At 43.9% G+C, this 20,423-nt stretch overlaps 1 protein-coding gene across 1 annotated transcript in view; it reads left to right on the top strand.

Annotated features, from left to right (window-relative positions):
- Window positions 1-20,423, top strand: part of LOC309859535 (uncharacterized protein) — a 77,311-nt gene that overhangs the window by 30,775 nt on the left and 26,113 nt on the right. The window contains exons 3-4 of the mRNA XM_082720269.1: window positions 11,241-11,304; window positions 16,899-16,977. Coding sequence (XP_082576395.1) covers window positions 11,241-11,304; window positions 16,899-16,977 — 143 coding nt within the window. The remainder of the gene's footprint in view (window positions 1-11,240; window positions 11,305-16,898; window positions 16,978-20,423) is intronic.

Genomic DNA, 20,423 nt, shown 5'->3' with positions numbered 1-20,423 from the left:
ATGTCATAGGCAAAGCCCCAGGAGGAGCTCTGTCTGCTGTGTGGGCTCTGTCTACTCCCTGCGTCACAGCTTCCAGGAGAGATGGGTCCTCTTGTGCCAGGACCTGCAGGGTGGAAAGCCAGGAGCAGAGGAACAGAGTGGGGTCCAAGGGGGTACTGGGAGTCGGTTGTAGAGAGCCCAGATGCAGGAAAGACTTAGACACCAAAGGCTGACATGGAACAGGGAGATGGCAATCAGGAGCCAGACATGTTAAGTAGCTGGACTGGACAGGACCAGAATCCCAACAGCTAACACTTACTGTGTGCCAGGGACTGTGCTAATCATGGAGCTTTACATGGATTATCTCACTTCAGCCTCAGCAATCCTGTGATGTAAGTGCCATTAGTGTCTCCTAAAGGTGAGGGAACTGAGCCCAGAGAGGTTAAGTAACTTGTGCAGTGTTACAGAGCCTGTAAGCTGGGGTCTGCACCTAGTTTGATCCCAGAGTCTGCAAAAAAACTCTATAATATATTGTCTTCTCAGGGTGTGTGTGTTGGGGGGAGGCACACACCAGAAACAAAATGTCCTAGACCCTGGAGCAGTCAGGTTCTTTTAGGAAATAATTTCCATTCTTCTAGCTGAAAAAGTTGACACTGGCCTTTTAGGCTGTGTCTAGCCTTATGTTGCAGAGAGAAGATTTAGTGGTAAACCTCTTCACTGGAGGAATTCTGCATACAGTTCTTCCCACTACCTCTAAAAAACACCCAGTGGACTTCCTTCCCAAAGCCAAGGGCATGCTTAGCACAGATAGCAAGACAGCTGCTGGCCTGGTCATCCTGAGAAAATGATGATTAGTTAAACGATGCCCTGCTTGTGGTTGACAAGTGGGGGTGGGGGGTGGGGTAGAAATTTCCACAGGGAAAAATATGCATACTTCTTAAAGAGACTAGGCGAACAGACCCGGTGTAGGAACCAAGTGACCATGGTCAAGGCGTTCCAGAGCGTGTATTCTCAGTGGAAAGACACCTCACCTCATGAATGTTTGGGGAATAAAAGAGGTCAAATTCTAACCAGTTGTCCCCCTTCTGACCTAAGCTCTTTCGACTGACACGAGGGACGAGGCATCGCAAAATCTTTTCTTTTTTCCTTCGTGCCGAAATGGGGTGGGGGTCCCTTCTCTGGCCCGGGGTTATACCGCGAGCGGGAAACCAGGAGTGACTGGAGAGCGGTGGATGAAAGTGCAGGCGTCTGCCACTGTTTCCCGGAGGGGGCATCTGTTTGCAATCACCCCCGATGCCAGCAAGCCCTGCTGTGCCTGCCCACGCTCCTGTGTAACGGTGCTGGAGAGTGGTGACATGGAGTCAGCCTTCTCTTGGGCTGGCAGTGCCTTTGACCTTGAACTTCCAGCTGCAGGCGACATCCAGCCTCTGACAGCAGCATACTGGAGCAGGAAGCCTAGGATGTCAGTGCCTTCATGGCACAGGCTGCCACAGCACTGAAAATCACTTCCTCTTCTTTCCTGGCCCCTCTCCAGGCTGGGAGCGGTCCTTTCTCATCTGAATCTTGCCCCCCACCATCTCTCCCAGGGCCGACTTGCGCTGCAACTCAGACTTCCGCCGCTTAGAAACCCTGACCTCCAGGGGGCAGCAGATGCCTGTGGCAAGTGGAAAATGTCTGTGATAGCTCGTTGTCTTTAAAAATTGTACAAATTCTGCCATATACTTGATGTTACATATGCATTTGTTTTAATTTAAAATATCTTTAAAACTGTTACAGTTTTTCCTTCCAAGTCTTTGACTGGAATAAATTCTCCAGAAAATGTACCCTGCTTCTCTCAGGGTTTTCACACCCCTAGCCCTCCACTGAGCACACTCTGGGGTGCATAGGCACCCTGCGTCATTCAAGGCCTTCTCAAGTGTTCTTGAGTCCCATTCCCAAATTTTTCCCCCAGGAGACCCCAGTCGGACCCAGATCCTGATTTTTGAGGAAGCCTGTGAAGCAGGGACCTTGTCTGTCCACTGTCTGCCCTCAGAGTACACACAGCATCTTGTGCAGAGCGGGTGATTCCTTAAGGGTGTGTGCCTCCAGACACACCCCCTCTCAGGACCCTGGAACCTCCAGGGTGTCATACTCGAGATGGCCAGTAGATGGCACCAAGCTTTCTACCAGAGCTGCCGGCAGGTTTGTGGTTTGAGTCTGGATTGACAGCGGGAAAACAGACAGGCTTCCTCAGGCCACATTGCTGACTCTCCCTCTCAGCTCTGCCCTTCCAGGGTGGCCATTCAGCCTTTAGGGAGAGTAACAAGAGTAAAGAAAGCCAGGAGGGTTATCTTTCCATGATTTCTGTGTATTTGGGGACGTCAGGATGCTGGCAGATTCATTTCCAGTAGAAGCCCAGGCAGGATTCCTCTTGTAGTCTCAGAGAGGCTCCGGGGAACATAGACAAGGAGGTTTGACACCAGGCAATGGAAGAGATTTTCTGTTAAGCAATAGGGTATTTTATCAGAGGAATGTGGAACCTGAAGGTAAGAAATGATAATATGCTGAAATACTACCACTGGGGCCACCATTACCATCCCCACCATCACCGCCACCACCACCACCACGACCACCACCACCATTACCATCACCAACATCACCAACACCGTCACCACCACAACCACCACCATCCTCAATACCATCACCACCATCACCAACACCACCATCACCACCATCACCACCATCATCAACACCACTGTCAACACCATCACCACCATCACTGCCACCACCACTGCCACCACCACCACGACCACCACTACCATTACCATCACCAACATCACACCACCATCATCACCACCACCACCAACACCGTCACCACCACCATCATCACCACAACCACCACCATCCTCAATACCATCACCACCATCATCACCACAACCACCACCATCCTCAATACCATCACCACCATCACCACCACCACCATCACCACCATCACCACCATCACCACCATCACCAACACCACTATCAATACCATCACCACCATCACCAACACCACCATCACCACCACCACCACCATCATCATGACTATCAACATCATCAACACCACCATTATTATCACTACCATAGGCATCCTCCCTTTCTACCATATGTTTAGAGCTTTGAAGACTGGAGAATACCTTACATGTTTTACATAGTTTCTATCACTTAGTCTCTACCAGAGACATTTCTTAGAGTTTGATAACACAGGGAGCTTGAAGAGATGATCTGGTAGGAGAACTGAGTTTTCTGTGTACATATTATACTTTTCATTGGAGACCCCCAGCAGACCAGAAGAAGGGTGACTGTGGGTGCCCCCAGTGTTAGAAGAAAAGACCCATTGTGCTTTAGAAGGAGAGGGAGAGCAGGTAATAGAGGAGAAAGACCATACCTGTCACCCTCTGACCCCAGGCTCCATATGGATAGCAACAGGTGACTTGAACTTAAAGAATGGATGGTTTTGCTCCTCTTGCTTGGGCAGTGTGTACGTGACTGATCATTAGCAAAACCTTTGAAGTTTATTCCCAAGGTCTTCCATTTGATATTTCTGGCAGGAAAACAGTATTACATGAAGACCTCAATACACAAAGCCACTCAAATGTTCATAATGGTGGCAAAGGACACAGAAGAGGGTCACTATAGCTTCCCTTACGACAACATAGAAGGCCTGTTACAACCAGGCTTCCAGAAAGATCCCACACAAGGAGGATTTTATCTGAACATTAGTAGGAAATGAATTCCAGGCCTCTTATTGCTGAAAGACCCAAGATATTCCTATAGGTCATGCCTGCCCTCAAGCCATGAACATTCTGAATGGGTAGGTATCCTGGGCTCAGCAGAGAAGCTCTGCACACCTTGTTTGGAAGGCCATCTTTCTCAAGGGAAAACTTGTATTAAGGAGTTGTGTTTTTTTTTTTTTTTCCCGCCATGCCATCTGTTGGTTTGGGTGGCTAGAGGCCTGTCTTTATTTAGTGTCATTGTACGTATGTCACTGTGAGGACAGATCTGTATAACTCTGCTGTGAGCGTGCCCATGGGACAGGTACTGTTCAAGGTGGAAGACAGACAATATATGTCTATTACTCTAGTTTTATGCATGTAATATCACAGGCAAATATAGACACCTGGACATTATCAAACCAAAATTAAAAACTCATTGGCAAAAATGACAGTATTTGCACAGATTGCCTATAAATCTTCAATAGCTAATTCTCCTTGGGCATCGCATCAAATGTTCACTTTCTTTTTAATGTCTCATTAGGAAGGAAATTTATTGCCCAACTATTGAACTATGTCAATTTTTCAAAAACATTGTGTGAATAGTTCCAGGAACCACATGTTTGATTTTATATTAGCTTTATGCCACTGAACAGGAAGAGGCTTAGTTTTTCCAATGATGAAATGACACTAATCATGAAATTAAAGGAGATAGCATGTATGCGGTTGGAAGAGACAGCAGTTTCCCATAAATTTATCCTAGCCCTGGCTCCCTTTGATAAGTTAGAATGATGTCACTCCCGCCAGGGCCAGGACACATCCACTTCCCCTACTTCCCCCGTACCCCCCCCAGCACACTCTTCCCCTATCTAAATGTGGATCCAAAGAGAAGTCTTCAGAGGAACCAGATTCTTATGATGGGGAGTGTTCCCCAGCTGTGCTTGTTTGCCTGCCATGGTGGGAAGAGCTTACGAAGGTCCAGGAAGGAAAAGAAAAACGTTAAACAAAAATCAATGGATTGCATATGGTGCCCGTTAAAAGTAATAAATAGGCAGAAGATGAAGGGCCAGGCTTACACATGTGAACTTGACTCTGCAAGGGTCCTGGCATCCAGAGGGAGTGGGAGTGGCTGCTTCCTGTTCCTGTGGCCCAGCCTTGGACCACACCCATGGGGCAAGAGCTTCACTGAGCAACTGGGGGGGGGCAGTTTCAAGGAGGAGGAGGAGAGAGTAGGGAAACTTGAGGGTTTGCCTGCCCTAGTCACCATTTTTTCTGCAGGCTCTTCAGGCAGGAGAATGACTTATCCAGGTGGCCTCCAATCGAGCAAGAGGGAAATATGTGAGTGGTTGCAAACACTTTGGAAACCCAGGAGAACATGGAAAGTGAGATTCTAGAACACTGAAATCCAAGTCTCTACTCATAGCTGAAAATGAGACTGGCCATGTTTGGCCAACTAAATGGGACTAATACATGCCCCAATGTATGTATTTTTCTGCCTGTTCTATCATGTTGAAGATATATATATTTCCATACGTTATTATATATCCTCATATATTTTATATATACATATGTGAATGTATGTATCTACAAGATTTCTATAATCTAATCTATCTTCTCTGTCTGAGCCCCACAATACTCACATAGAACCAGAATGGGGGAGAATTGCTTCAGGATGACATAGAGGATAGGGCATGGAAAACTAGACATGAGCCTCACTTTCCCTCCCAGCTCTTTGATTTATGATTTGGTCCTTAATTAAGGATTACTTGGACAAATGCCTTTCCCCTTAAAAAATCATCTATCTCTATCAATACGCTGCTACTAATGATGTTCATTTGTTTAATATGTTTTCCAGTATCTGCTTGACCAAAGACCCTGAGAAATACAAGGGAAGGATTCCCACACAAGCAACTAGTATAGATGTAGAATAGATGTAGGATACTATTAGAATAGTAGAATACTAGAATAGATGTAGGATACTATTTTGAAACTATAATTTGAAGTTGTATATATGTCTTCATGTATGTCTATGTTTGTGTTTATACATGTGCTTATAATTGTGAATTCCAATTTTTTAAAAAAAGATTAGTTTTTTTATTTTTAAATTTAATTTAATCTTTTAATTAACATATAATGTATTATTTGCCCCAGGGGTATGGGTCTGTGAATCATCAGACTTACACATTTCACAGCCCTCACCATAGCACATACCCTCCCTAATGCCCATAACCTAGCCACCCTATCCCTATCTATCCTCTGCTCCCCAGCAACCCTCAGTTTTTTTCGTGAGATTAAGGGTCTCTTATTGCTTGTTTCCCTCTTGAGCCCATCTTGTTTCATTTTTTCCCTCCCTAGCCCCCATGACTTCTGACCCTGCTTCTCAAATTCCTTATATCAGAGAGATCATATGATAGTGGTCTTTCTCTGATTGACTTATTTTGCTTAGCATAATTCCTCTAGTTCCATCCATGTCGTTGCAAATGGCGAGATTTCATTTATTTTCGATGGCTACATAGTATTCCATTGTGTGTGTGTGTGTGTGTGTGTGTGTGTGTGTGTGTATGTATATGCACACTACTTCTTTATCCATTCATTTGTTGATGGACATCTAGGTTATTTCCATAGTTTGGCTATTGTGGACATTGCTGCTATAAACACTGGGGTGCACATGCCCCTTCGGATCACTACATTTGTATCTTTATGGTAAATACCCAGTAGTGCGATTGCTGGGTTGTCGGGTAGCTCTATTTTCAACTTTTTGAGGAACCTCCATACTGTTTTCCAGAGTGGCTGCACCATCTTGCATTCCCACCAACAGTGTAGGAGGGTTCCCCTTTCTCTGTATCCTCACCAACATCTGTTGTTTCCTGACTTGTTGATTTTAGCCATTCTGACTGGTGTGAGGTGGTGTCTCATTGTGGTTTTGATCTGTATTTCCCTGATGCTAAGTGATGTAGAGCACTTTTTCATGTGTCTGTTGGCCATTTGGCTGTCTTCTTTGCAGACATGTCTGTTCATTTCTTCTGCCCATTTCTTGACTGGATTATTTGTTCTTTGAATATTGAGTTTGATAAATTCTTTATAGATTTTGGATACCAGTTCTTTATCTGATATGCCATTTGCAAATATCTTCTCCTATTCTGTCAGTTGTCTTTTGGTTTTGTTTAGTGTTTCCTGTGCTGTGAAAAAGCTTTTGATCTTGACAAAGTCCCAATAGTTCATTTTTTGCCCTTGCTTCCCTTACTTTTGGTGATGTTTCTAGGAAGAAGTTGCTGTGGCTGAGGTCAAAGAGGTTGCTGCCTCTGTTCTCCTCAAGGATTTTGATGGATTCCTGTCTCACATTGAGGTCTTTCATCCATTCTGAGTCTATTTTTGTGTGTGGTATAAGGAAATGGTCCAGATTCATTCTTCTGCATGTAGCTGTCCAATTTTCCCAGCACCATTTGTTGAAGAGACTGTCTTTTTTCCTTCGGACATTGTTTCCTGCTTTGTCAAAGATTAGTTGACCATAGAGCTGAGGGTAATTTCTGGGCTCTCTATTCTGTTCCAATGATCTATGTGTCTGTTTTTGCATCAGTATCCAACTGTCTTGAAGATGACAGCTTTGTAATAGAGCTTGAAGTCTGGAATTGGGATGCCACCTACTTTGGTTTTCTTTTTCAACATTCCTCTGGTTATTCAGGGTCTTTTCTGGTTCCATATAAATTTTAGGATTATTGTTCCATTTCTTTGAAAAAAATTGATAGTTTTTTGATAGGATTGCATTAAATGTGTAGATTGCTTTAGGTAGCATAGACGTTTTCATAATATTTGTTCTTTCAATCCATGAACATGGAATGTTTTTCCATTTCTTTGTGTCTTCCTCAATTTCTTTCATGAGTACTTTATAGTTTTCTGAGTTCAGATTCTTTGCCTCTTTGGTTAGGTTTATTCCTAGGTATCTTATGGTTTTGGGTACAATTGTAAATGGGATCAACTCCTTAATTTCTCTTTTGCTTGCTTTTGGTGTATAGAAATGCAATGGATTTCTGAGCATTGATTTTATATCTTGAATATAAACTATAAAATATTCTTTACTAAATTCCTGTAGGAGTTCTAGCAGTTTTGGGGTGGAGTCTTTTGTGTTTTCCACATAAAGTATCATATCATCTGCAAAGAGTGAGAGTTTGACTTCTTCCTTGACAATTTGGATGCCTTTAATTTCTTTTTATTGTCTGATTGCTGAGGCTAGGACTTCTAGTACTATGTTGAATAGCAGTGGTGATAATGGACATCCCTTACGTGTTCCTGATCTTAGCAGAAATGCTCTCAGTTTTTCTCCATTGAGAATGATATTCGCTGTGGGTTTTTCATAGATGGCTTTGATGGTATTGAGGTATGTACCCTATATCCCTACACTTCAAAGAATTTTGATCAAGAAAGGATGTTGTACATTGTCAAATACTTTTTTAGCTTCTATTGAGATTATCATATGGTTCTTATTCTTTCTTTTATTAATGTATTATATCACATTGATTGATTTGCGGATGTTGAACCAAACTTGCAGTCCAGGAATAAATCCCACTTGGTCGTGGTGAATAATTCTTTTAAGGTAATGTTGGATCCTATTGACTAGTACTTTGGTAAGAATTTTCGCATCTGTGTTCATCAACGGTATTGGTCTGTAGTTCTCTTTTTTGATGGGGTCTTTATCTGGTTTTGGGATCAAGGTAATGCTGGCCCCAATGAAATGAGTTTGGCAGTTTTCCTTTCATTTCTATTTTTTGGAACAGTTTCAGGAGAATAGGTATTAATTCTCCTTTAAATGTTTAGTAAAATTCCCCTGGGAAGCTGTCTGGCCCTGGGCTCTTGTTTATTGGGAGATTTTTGATGACTCTTCAAGCTCCTTACTGGTTATGGGTCTGTTCAGGTTTTCTATTTCTTCCTGGTTTAGTTTTTGTAGGTTATGTGTCTCTAGGAATGCATCTGTTTCTTCTGGACTGTCATAATATTGCTCATAATATGTTCTTATAATTGTTTGTATTTCTTTGGTGTTGGTTTTGATCTTTCCTCTTTCATTCATGATTTCATTTATTTGGGTCCTTTCTCTTTTCTTTTTGATAAGTCTGGCCAGGGTTTTATCAATCTTATTAACTCTTTCAAAGAACCAGCTCCTGGTTTTGTTGATCTGTTCTACTGTTCTTTTGGTTTCTATTTCATTGATTTCTGCTCTGATCTTTATTATTTCTCTTCTCCTGCTGGGTTTAGGCTTTCTTTGCTATTCTTTCTCCAGCTCCTTTAGGCGTAGGATTAGGTTGTGTACTTGAGACCTTTGTTGTTTCTTGAGAAAGGCTTGTATCACTATATACTTTCCTCTCAGGACCATCTTTGCTGTGTCTCAAAGATTTTGAACAGTTTTATATTCATTATCATTTGTTTCCATGATATTTTTCAATTCTTCTTTAATTTCCTGGCTGACCCATTCATTCTTTAGTAGGAAGCTCTTTAGCTTCCATGTATTTGAGTTCTTTCCAACTTTCCTCTTGTGATTGAGTTCTAGCTTCAGAGTATTGTGGTCCGAAAATATGCAGGGAATGATCCCAATCTTTTGGTACCTGTTGGGACCTGATTTGTGACCCAGGATGTGATCTGTTCTGAAGAATGTTCCATGTACTCTAGAAAAGAATGTGTATTCTGTTTGCTCTGTTCTGAATAGATCTGTGATGTCCATCTGGTCCAGTGTGTCATTTAAAGCCTTTATTTCCTTGTTGATCTTTTGCTTAGATGATCTGTCCATTTCAATGAAGGGGGGTGTTAATTCCCTATTACTGCATTATTGTTGTTTTTTTGTTATTAATTGGTATATATAATTGGCCACTCCCATATTAGGGACATAGATATTTAAAATTGTTAGATCTTCTTGTTGAGCAGACCCTTCAAGTATGATTTAGTGTCCTTCCTCATCTCTTATTATAGTCTTTGGCTTAAAATTTATCTGATATAAAGATTGCCACCCCAACTTTCTTTTGATATCCATTAGCATGGTAAATTGTTTTCCACCCCCTCACTTTAAATCTGGAGGTTTCTTTGGTCTGAAACGTTTCTTGTAGACACCATATTGATGTTTTTTTTTTTTAAACGATTTTATTTATTTATTTGACACAGAGAGAAATCACAAGCAGGCAGAGAGGCAGGCAGAGAGAGAGAGGGGGGAAGCAGGCTCCCTGCTGAACAGAGAGCCTGATGCGGGACTCGATCCCAGGACTCTGGGATCATGACCTGAGCTGAAGGCAGTGGCTTAACCCACTGAGCCACCCAGGCGCCCAGGTCTTTTTTTTTTTTTTTTTTTTATCCATTCTGATACCCTGTGTCTTTTAATCAGGGCATTTAGCTCATTTACATTCAGGGTTTCTACTGAAACATATGAATTTAGAGCCATTGGATTACCTACAAGTTGATTATTGTGATCGCTCTCGCTCTCTGTCAAATAAATAAATAAAATATTAAAAAAAAATAAAAGTTATGTATATCCATGAAAGTACTGAAAGGTGTGCTTCTCACACATCTGAAATATATATACCCAAACCCAAATTTGAACTTCCGGCAAAAAAACCCCAAATTTGCTTCAATTTAAAAGCCCTAGTGTATCTGTTTGCTGGGCTGCATTAACACATTACCACAAATGGGCAAGCATAAGACAACAGAAGTTTACTCTCTCATGGTTCTGGAAGCCCAAATCCAGCATTCAGGTGTTGCAGGCCTGTGTTCTCTTTGAGAACTTCTGGTGGTGGTTGCTGAAAATCCTTGCCTTCACCCTAGTCCATGCCTTCATTGGCACATGGCACTCTCCCTTTGTCTCCACCGTGTGAGGACATGAGTCAGATTGGACTAAAATCCACCCTGCAGGGGTACCTGGGTGGCTCAGCCGGTCAGTATTTGAGTTCAGCTCAGGTCATGATTCCAGGGTCCTGGGATTGAGCCCCACATCGGGTTCCCTGCTCAGCGGGGAGCCTGCTTTTCCCCTTCCTTTTCCCTACTACCCCTCTGCTTGTGCTCTCTCTCTCTCTTTCTCATGAATAAATAAAATATTTAAAAAACCCCAGGGACGCCTGGGTGGCTCGGTGGGTTAAAGCCTCTGCCTTCGGCTCGGATCATGATCTCAGGGTCCTGGGATCAAGCCCCGCGTCGGGCTCTCTGCTCCGCGGGGAGCCTGCTTCTCCACTCCCCCTCTCTCTGCCTGCCTCTCTGCCTACTTGTGATCATTGTTTGTCAAGTGGATAAATAAAATCTTAAAAAAAAAAGAAATAAAAAAAAAAACCCAAAGCCTAATCCAACCTACTCCAGTATCACCTCATCATAACTTACACCTTAATTACAGCTGCAAAGACCTGTTTCCAAATAAGGGCCCATTCCCAGGTATCATGGGTGAGGACACAGGCATATCTTTTTGGGAGACACACTTCAACCCATAATTGTTAAGAATGCTCCTTTTCCCTCTAAGGGTCGTGTGAGATTGTATGAGTGGGATCACTTAACATTTTCTTGCTTCAGGATATCCAGCTGAAGAAAAGCAGCCCAACATGCGTCCCTGTGGTTTTCTTCCCTCTGTGGTCAGGTAAGTGTAATAAGCATAAGTGGGAGGAGCTTTAAAACCACACTCTCCAGCATCACCCCTGCTATCCTCCGAATGAATCCTAGGAAAGAACTTGGGTCTGAGGACTCTGCAAATGGTGTTTCTTGCCACACGATGACAGATGCCACAACTGACATCATTTTGTCCCAATGCTATTTGGGTCCACACACTTACAGCTACTTTCTGGATCAGGCCTAAGCAACCCCTTCTGCTGTTTTCACTGGGGGAAAAGTGTGCAAAGGTAATTTGAGGGCTTTTTTCCCCCGCATGAATGTTGTCTTGGAGAGAGCAGGAGGGCAAGTGATTTGAACTACAACATCCATCTTGGAACTGTTCACTTCTCTTGATTCCATCAGCTCCAACTGCCATCACTCACTCAGCTTTGTCCATTTTTTTTTTAAGATTTATTTTATTTGGAGGGGGGCAGTGGGGAAGGGCAGAAGGAGAGGGAGAGAGGAGGAGCACAAGCAGACCCCATGCTGAGTGTGGAACTCTACACAGGGCTTGGTCTCATGACCCTGAGATCAGACGTGAGCTGAAAGCAAGAGTTGGACGCTTCTCCAACTGTGCCACCCAGGCGTCCCTGGCCATTCCTCACATGTGCTCAGATGGATTCCTTAAAAGCCTCCATCAAATCATGTCATTTTCTTGTTTAAATTTTCTATGATCCTTTTCTCTGTCCTTTGCATTTAAATGAATCCGCAAGGCGTGGTCTACCTGACTATTTTCAACATTTGTAAGGACATCTTGGAATCAGCCAATTCTTTTGGCCTGACTTGGGTTATGCACCTGACCCTATGGCCAGGACAGATGTGACCCTCTGATAACCAGATCTCTAGGATAGGGAAGGGGTCAGTACCATCCAGATCACATGCACTCCCGCAGGGGAGTACTGAGAACTTGAAGAAGATCGGTGAGCCATTGCTGGAAGAAAGGATGCCAGCAGGCTATAGAGACAAATGTCCACCCCATGATGAGGGGCCGGCATGCGTCGTTGTCTGCCAGCCGTCTGGCAGAACTGGGACAAATGTAGTAGCCTCAGGTCTGTGGGGAGGTGGCTGGGCAGAAAAGACATGAGGCAAGTGTTTACTTAAGAGTAAACCACAAGGAAGATGTGGGAATAAGGAAGACAGAAAAATGAAGAGAAAAACAAAAACAAAAACAAAATGAACATTCAAAGCTCAGGGAAGGGTGCTACTCCCATTTTCTGGAGCATATACAGTCCGAGTTCTAGAAAGGCACATTGCTTCTTGCTCTAGATCACATCCAGGGTTGCAATCAGATGGGATGTGAGAGCTGCAGGGCAGGAACCAGGTGGGTAGGAACTTCCTGCCTTTCTTCTTGGCTCTTTGTATTCACTTCCTGGGGAGTGGTGGGAGAGAGCCAGCCTGTTCTTTGGGTCGCCCTAGCCCAGAGAGGACTCCAGCACACACACTCCAGAGAGAGCATCACCCGTCTGACCGGAGATGGCGAGCAGTGATCTGACTGCTCATCAGGCGGGGCAGTGAGGGCGGCAGGCCAGGCCGAGCTGCCGACACTAGAAAGCCCACCATTCCTGGCTGGAGACGCTTCCGTTGGCATCGCAGCTTTGCTCAGAGCCATGTGTCTTCCTTCTGCAGCTCTGGTTTTCAGTTCTAGAGTTCTTTGTCATAATATGTTTACACTTGCAGGGTCAAAGGCTGAGTAAATATTTTGTGAGGCAGATTTGTATCTTAGGGAAGCTGAATATGCATGGGATGATGCTTTTGAGTTGGCAGTGGGGCCTTTGGTGAGGCAATCAGTGAGATTTCTACCCACAGAACAGCCTGTGAAGGTTCGTTCGGGAAAGGGCTCCCAGCGCCACTCTGAAGGTGGCCGTGAAACCACATGCTCTCCGATGTCAGAACCGGAGACAGCCCCAGAACCAGCCACATGTGTCTGCCTCATGCCTCCTTGCTGCCGTCTCCCTACTCCTGAAATGAGACAGCCCATGTGACCTGTGGTAAAGAACTGCCAGGTGGCCACACTCAGCACAGGGTCCCGTCCAGAAGACACATCCGTGTGACACCCACAAAGCATTGAAAATCCATCTAAATTGTTACCAAAATCATTCCAAGAGAAATAGAGACATGCGCCAAGTTCACAGCAAAATGTCCCCAAATAGCACTCGATTCTTCCAAACCTCTCGGAGTCTCAGTTTTCTCATCTGAAGAGTCTGGAAAATAATTTTGTCCACTTTGCAGGGTTTTGGGGGGCATCAGCTGCAACAGTACCTCAAAAGGGCTGGGCATGGTGCTTAGCTCATATTAAGCTCCCATTCTGGGCGTTGCAAGAATGCCAGGATCTCATAAAGTTCTCTTGGGCCTGAGAATGAACCTTGTGGATACAGCAACACATTGATCCACTCATGGACTCGGAACACTAGCCATTTGCCCTCTGACTTCCTTAGAGGACACAGCCTCCTTCATCAACGAGTCTGGACACGGTCCGAGTCCCAAAGGAAAGATGTTTGCAGAGAGTTAGCTGGAGAGGGGCAGGCTTGGGGGGGTCCCTCTGCTTATCGCTTTCTACTTGGGGTGCTTAGGACAATGGCCATCTCCAGCTAGAACCAAAACCTTTGATGGAAGGTGCAGCATGATTGGGAAAAGTCAGGAATTTCCAAGAAACCATCCAGAAGGTTCTGATAACTGTTATAAAAGAATCATATTATTAATTAGGGCTCTCTCAACACCAATCCCAGCCTCCTTCCCTTTCCTCCCTCTATTAGAAAGGCAGGAAAATGAAAAACTCACCTTCCTTGGCTCCAAGCTAGGAGTGGCCATGTGACATGGTCCAGCCAATCAAATGGAAGTGATCAAGCCCTAGGGATTTCCAGGAAGACTTCTCTTCCTCCTCCTTCCCTTCAGAAATGCAGATGTGATAACTCAAGCTACAATGAGTTCCTGAGGGTAATTCATGAGAATCACAGAGACTTCAATCCTGACATTGTAGAAGGAGTTGAATGTATGCCATGAGAAGTCTACTGTACTTCTTGTACAAGGAAAAAAAAAAAAAAAAGAAAAGAAACCTCTTACATGCTTAAGGCATGTATCAGTTGGGTATAGTCTATGATTCCATAACAAAGAAATGCTAGAAATCAGTAGCTCAAACCAGATACTTCATTCTCTCTCCAGTGGAGCAGATCAGAGGTGATAGGTGCAGGGCAGGCAGGCTTCTCTGTTCCATGAATTCACCCAAGGTTCTGGCATGTTTTTGGTTGGGCTTTACCATCTCCCAGAATGTTACTCTCTATGACATATTCCAGGTTGGCTCAATAGACCCATGCTTGCATTTCAAGCCCTTGAAGGGGGCTGGAGGCCAATTAGTTGCCGTTGTAAGGGGTATGACCCAGGAGCTGTGGAAGTCACTACTGCTCACATCCCATTGGCCAGACCTTAGTCACGTGGCCTTGCCTAGCTGCAAGGGAAGCTGGTAAGTATTGTCTGTGGCTGGGTAAATCTATGAGGGGGTGGGGAGTGATTTTATTATTAAAAGGAAGAACGAATAATGGATATTTGGTGACTGGTAGTTGGTGATGGTATTTTTTATTTTACCTAAATGTATTCTCTAATGAAAACATTAACAATAATAAAAAAATCATTATATGTATTAAGCTCTTATTATACAGTAGGTCCTATTCTAAGTGCTTAAGGTTTAATGTTCCATTTATTCATAATTTTAAAAAAGATTTTATTTATTTATTTGACAGAGAGAGACACACAGAGACAGGGAACACAAGAAGGGGGAGTGGGAGAGGCAGAAGCAGACTTCCCACCGAGCAGAGAGCCTGATGTGGGGCTCAATCCCAGGACCCTGGGATCATGACCGTGCCTTCGGCTCACTTAACAACTGAGCCACCCAGGCACCCCTTATTCATAATTTCTAACATAGAGAGGTTTAGAGGATAATTATTGCAGAATCTTTCTTTAGAGCTAGGTTATTCCTGGAAATCAGAGAAAGGACTTCCAGGTGGTTCGTCATGACCTAAGCTCACAAGAAATTATCTTGGATGTTAAAAACACAGAAACCGAGGGTAAAATTATTTCAGAATTGGTTTAATTATAAGGTATGTGAGTCACAAGGGTTCTTCAAGTGGCCTTATGTCGGGGATCTAGCAGGATCTAGCATGAGGATCCTTATTAAAAAATTATGAAGAATTTCGAGATGGCGAGGGCAGAGTAGTTGAGCCAAGTTCAGGGCTCTTCTAAGTGTGGGGCACAGGGTGACTGCTCAGGTCACACAGCCATGAGGCCCAGAGTTAGCAGAGGGGATGCCACCATCCTCAGGACAGACAGTAGATGAGCAAAGACTGTGTGAGCCCTTGGGTAGTGAGATCTGGGTTCCAGTGTTGACACTGCCACTTGCCAGGTGTCTGGGATCATCGATGACATGTTCTGAGTGGTGGGGTCATCTGTAAAGTATTAAAGACCAATCATATTAAGCTCAGTGGGTGGCACGTCATTGCCCTTAGGAAATGATAGTTCTATTTTCTTTTTATTCTTTCTGGGTTAACATATTTACTTGCATACTTTGTCCGTCTGGAATTCTATGGAGAACGCCACAGTGTGTAGGATGGGGCGAGACAAGCATGCGATTCTCACTGTGCAGTCACTTTCACGGAGCCGTGCTGATACCACAGTACCTCTTCTACGACAGTCCCGTGCCAACGGAAGGGAAAAAAATGGCTTCATTCCCGTTGCCAAATTCCCCGCCTCTCCATGCCTTTGGAGTTTCCAAAAATGCTCCCCTGAAAGTAAAAATTCATTTCTCAAATGGCCTGCATCCACTTGGCGGTAGTCTAGTGAAACCATCGTGATCCCATGAGGCCCCCGGGTCCTGCAGCAGATGGGAGCAAACAGCTCTGAGCCCCTGGGAAGGGGCAGGCACTCCAGGCAGCACCTCGAGGGAGATTTGTATAATGTGCATCTGTCAGACAGTCATTTGGAGTTTGCAGGTTAGCAAGTGGCACCTGCGTGCCCGGGAAGCCACGCCTGCTCCCAGGAGAGAAGTGGTGGCCTGTGGTCTGGGGAGGTGCTGGGGCAGGAGGCGTGGCCATGCATTTCCAGGCCCTTGGTGAGCTCTCTCCTTGAGCCAGGAATCAGTGGGTATCATGTGGAGGGTTTTGCTTTGTTTTTGTTTTTAATGAAAATGGTGGCTTTCTATCCTGGTTAAGTGAGGAACATGTTCTTTCTATTGTTCTTAAAGCAGTGCTCAGAGGCTGCTGGGCTCCCACCGTCCAGGTAGAGAAGCTGCACAAGGCATGTTCAGTGATCAGTGGTCTTGCCCACTGGACACGATTTAATCAGGGGTTTAATCAGATGCTGATTTCTGAACCAGGCAACATGAACACAACCTCTGCTTATTGGAACAGACAGTGCTTAAAACAACCTGAGAAACGTGTTGATTAGGAGCATGGTAAATAATTAGGAGCTGCTGTGTTTTGGTTTTGTTGTATTTTTTTTTTTTTAATGGCATGGTGTGAAGAAGTCTCAGAAATGAATAAATCAGAAGGGGTCATGCAGACAATACATTCTTATGTCTCTGATTTCCATTTCCAGCTCTCCAGGTTATGCTGGTGTATTTGGCCTTGGTGTGTGCAAGTGGCATTTGGAGTCCCGGGCTCTGAACACACAAAGAGTGAGTTCGACGATCTCCCAGAGCTCTTTCTCCTACAAAGGGAGGTATACAAGAAGGTCAGTTCTTTTGGTTCAACTGCACAAACAAGTCCAAATGGCTGCATAATCATTCCCACCTCCTCTTGCCCCAGGTATACCCCCCGGGGAATATACAGCAGTCGGCATTACACTTTGAACTTCGTAGTCTACAAAAGTCAATTGTTCTCTCCAGCCAGTCCTGGAACCCTCCAGTGGTCTGATTAAGTTTTCCTGCTGCTATTTAAATGCCAAGGCAGAGACTCAGCATTTACCAAAAATAAATGTTGAGGTGAAGACTTGACATTTATTTTCCAAGTGAGAGGCCATCTTCCCATCATAGCATCCAGTTTGTTAGATATTCTTTTTATTAGAACAAATGATTCATAGGAGCAAATAAATATAAACCAGCTTATTAAGCTGGCAGGATAACATGACCTCCATTTGCTAGGCTTTTATTAAAAAGGTAGGTTCTGGTTTTTCAGAGGGATTTGAACTTGCTCAGTTATGACTCTCAGAGTAGGGCAAGGTCATGGTCTCGTAGATTATCTGATGCACAAATTTGTTGTATCTCTCCGTCAAGCTTTATTTTGTGAAGGCTGGGGTACGATGATACTCAAGGAAAGTAATAGAAAATGGAATAAAGCACTGGAGTGAGGGACTCAAATCCAAATCAGGATTGTAAGAGCCTCCTTTGAACAGCCCATCACAGTTCACTGGTGGGGTTTTGGAGAATGACTGTGTGAATTAGTATGAGAACCGAACGGTGCTTGGCCTAGACAGTTTGGATCCTCGACAGCATCTTAGTGGTTGTACCACTGCTTGATCCTGTCTTTGTGGATTCATGTGGTCAAACCCACTCTGCCTCTCACCCTTCTTGGTGGTATTTGTTCTACTGACCTCTCTTCTTCTTTACTGTCCACTTAATGCTGTTGACGGGGATGACTGGGATCTGAGGGGTCTGTGATCGGTCTGGTAGAGGACCAGACACCATTCTGCCATAAACCTCAGGGAAAAACTTCTGAGCAAGACTGGTTATGTAATTTGTGGGGTCCAATGAAAAAATGAAAACTGGGACCCTAATTCAAAAATTATTAAGAATTTCAAGATGGTAATAGCAGGACTGTGCATAGGGTCCTTCTGAGCAGAGGACTGTGTGATCGCACAGGTGACATGCCCATGAAACTGGCCTTGCCTCTCAGGCTGGCGAGCATGGGCGTAGGTCCCACTGTCTCAATCTTGGCTCCACTTACTGAGAAAGTAGTAGGGAATTGTATATCTCAGAATTGGAAGGGCAGCCTCCCAACCTTCCAGTTCCTACCCAGTAGGAAGGATATATATAGCCTTGATGGAGTGGATCTATGCTCCGGGAAGGGATAGCTTTCCAGACAGTGCCACATTAAGCTCTCGGGGAAAAGCAGGTGCAGAATGCTGGTCCCAGTGTCTGGTTAAAGTAGACTGTTCAGGGCCTGAAAGGAAAGTTGGTGAAGGACAAAGTTCCCTGCTGGGTCTGCTCCAGCCCTGATGCCCCTGCCTGCTCCTTGATCCCCTCCTCAACCCCAGACACTAATGAATCACTGAAATGGCACTACCAATCAACCTCAGCCAGCCTCTTACCTTCAATATGAAGACAATTCCGACAGCACTCAGGGAACCAAGGAGCAGATACGAGGAGAATGTATCACCTCCATCCCTGCTTATTTGAGACAAATCACAGGCCTGGGAAGACCCGCTTCGAAACAGAAAACCCAACAGGGGACTCATGAAATGTGATACGTGGCAGGCAATAATGATGAACATATATTTGAAGAGATGCAGTTTAGATATGAAATCCTTAGAAGAATGTAAAAAGTACTTATATGAAAGAGGAGAATATAATGAGACCAAAATAAAAGACATGTTGGCATAGGTAAGACAAAAATTTGTGGAAACACATAATGCCAAAATAGAATTTAAAATGATGTTATGATCATTTTAGAGTAGGACTGGCACTGTTGACAATTTTTATCAGATGTGGAAATTAGGCTTGAGAAAAACCTCCTGGATGCAGAGGAAAGTTCAAAGAGAAGTTAATCAGAGAAATGATAATTGCTATGGAGATGAGATTACAGAGCTATATGAGTCTAAATAGAGTTGCTCAGTAAGATAAGAAACATTCAGAGATATAATAGAAGAAAACTGTCCTGAACTGAAGAAAGATCTGAAACCCCAGATTGGAAGAGTACTCTGTGTCTAGGTAAAATTAATTAAAAATTGCCAAGACTGAGACTAATATCCATGTCTTTAATTTTCTTGAATTTTTAAAGCATTCTTGGTTACTTAGAATGGGAAAGAAAAGTCAGGCTGGCTTTGGAATTTTCTGCTATGTTAGATTCCATAAAGCAATGGAACAATATTCCTAGAGGTTTGTGAGTAAAAAGACCTGTGAAGAATTCTGTGGTATCAGTCGAAGCAGACACTTTTTCTGCCCTGCACCAGGTTCTCTCTGGATGCCTATGATTTCAACTACCTGTGTGGCACCTGTGGTGGCAGTTCCCAGACGTGCTGTCAGCTTTCCATTTCCAGCGATTTTGAGGGCTACCTGCCTCTGGGCTTTCTCCAAGGATGAGGAAGCCAGAAGTGAGAGAGAGTTAATGTTCCTGGGAGCAGCTTGGCCAAATGGAGATGGAACTTGGCAGCTGAACACCCTAGCCTCCTACCCTTTGCAGAACAGTTTTGAGACACATTCCCCATGTTCCCTCAGGGGTCCCCATCGAGCCCCAGTTGCCCCACAGTGGTCACCAGCTCAATCATACCTCCCTTATTGTTCGTATTGTTTTTCTTCTTCTGTCTTTCCTTGCTTCCTTCTTGCTGTTCCCTGGGAACGGCTCCCAAGTAAGCTACTCACACCCAAGTCTTCATCTCAGGCTCTCTTTTGGGCAAAACCTACATTAAAGCCTCTACCAAGCTGTTCTTTTTGTATGAAAGCAACAGAAAGAAATTCTCACACATTAAAGGACTCAGAAGATAAACAACTAAGTACTCTTGGTGATAAAATTATATGAACATATATTGTAGCCAATGAGAGATGAGCAAAGGCGAGACCTCATGAATGAGGCAATGTGTGATGAAAATTTGAAAAGGACCAACAGAGAGCATAGAAACCAATTAAGCATGGAATTATCCAAACGACTGTAGTAAATGTGGTCTTAAAGCAATGTAAGTATTACAACTCTGGAAAATAAAAGACAGTGAAAAACAACATAATAATAAACACCAAGAAATATTGTCTCTTGATGTTGATTAGTCAAGGTATATAGCATAAAATAGAAATTTTAAAGTCTAAAAGCTACACCACTAAGATTAAAACAATCTTATCTCTTCTACCTCTGGTTCTGAGTCCTCCAGTTCCTCATCCTGTAAACAACTACCTTACTAGATTACTTTGCATCT

The sequence above is a fragment of the Mustela nivalis genome (assembly GCF_964662115.1).
Source record: "Mustela nivalis genome assembly, chromosome: 2".
Taxonomy (NCBI): Eukaryota; Metazoa; Chordata; class Mammalia; order Carnivora; family Mustelidae; genus Mustela; species Mustela nivalis.
Note: the sequence above shows the minus strand (reverse complement) of the source record. Positions and strands in the feature narration are given on the sequence as shown.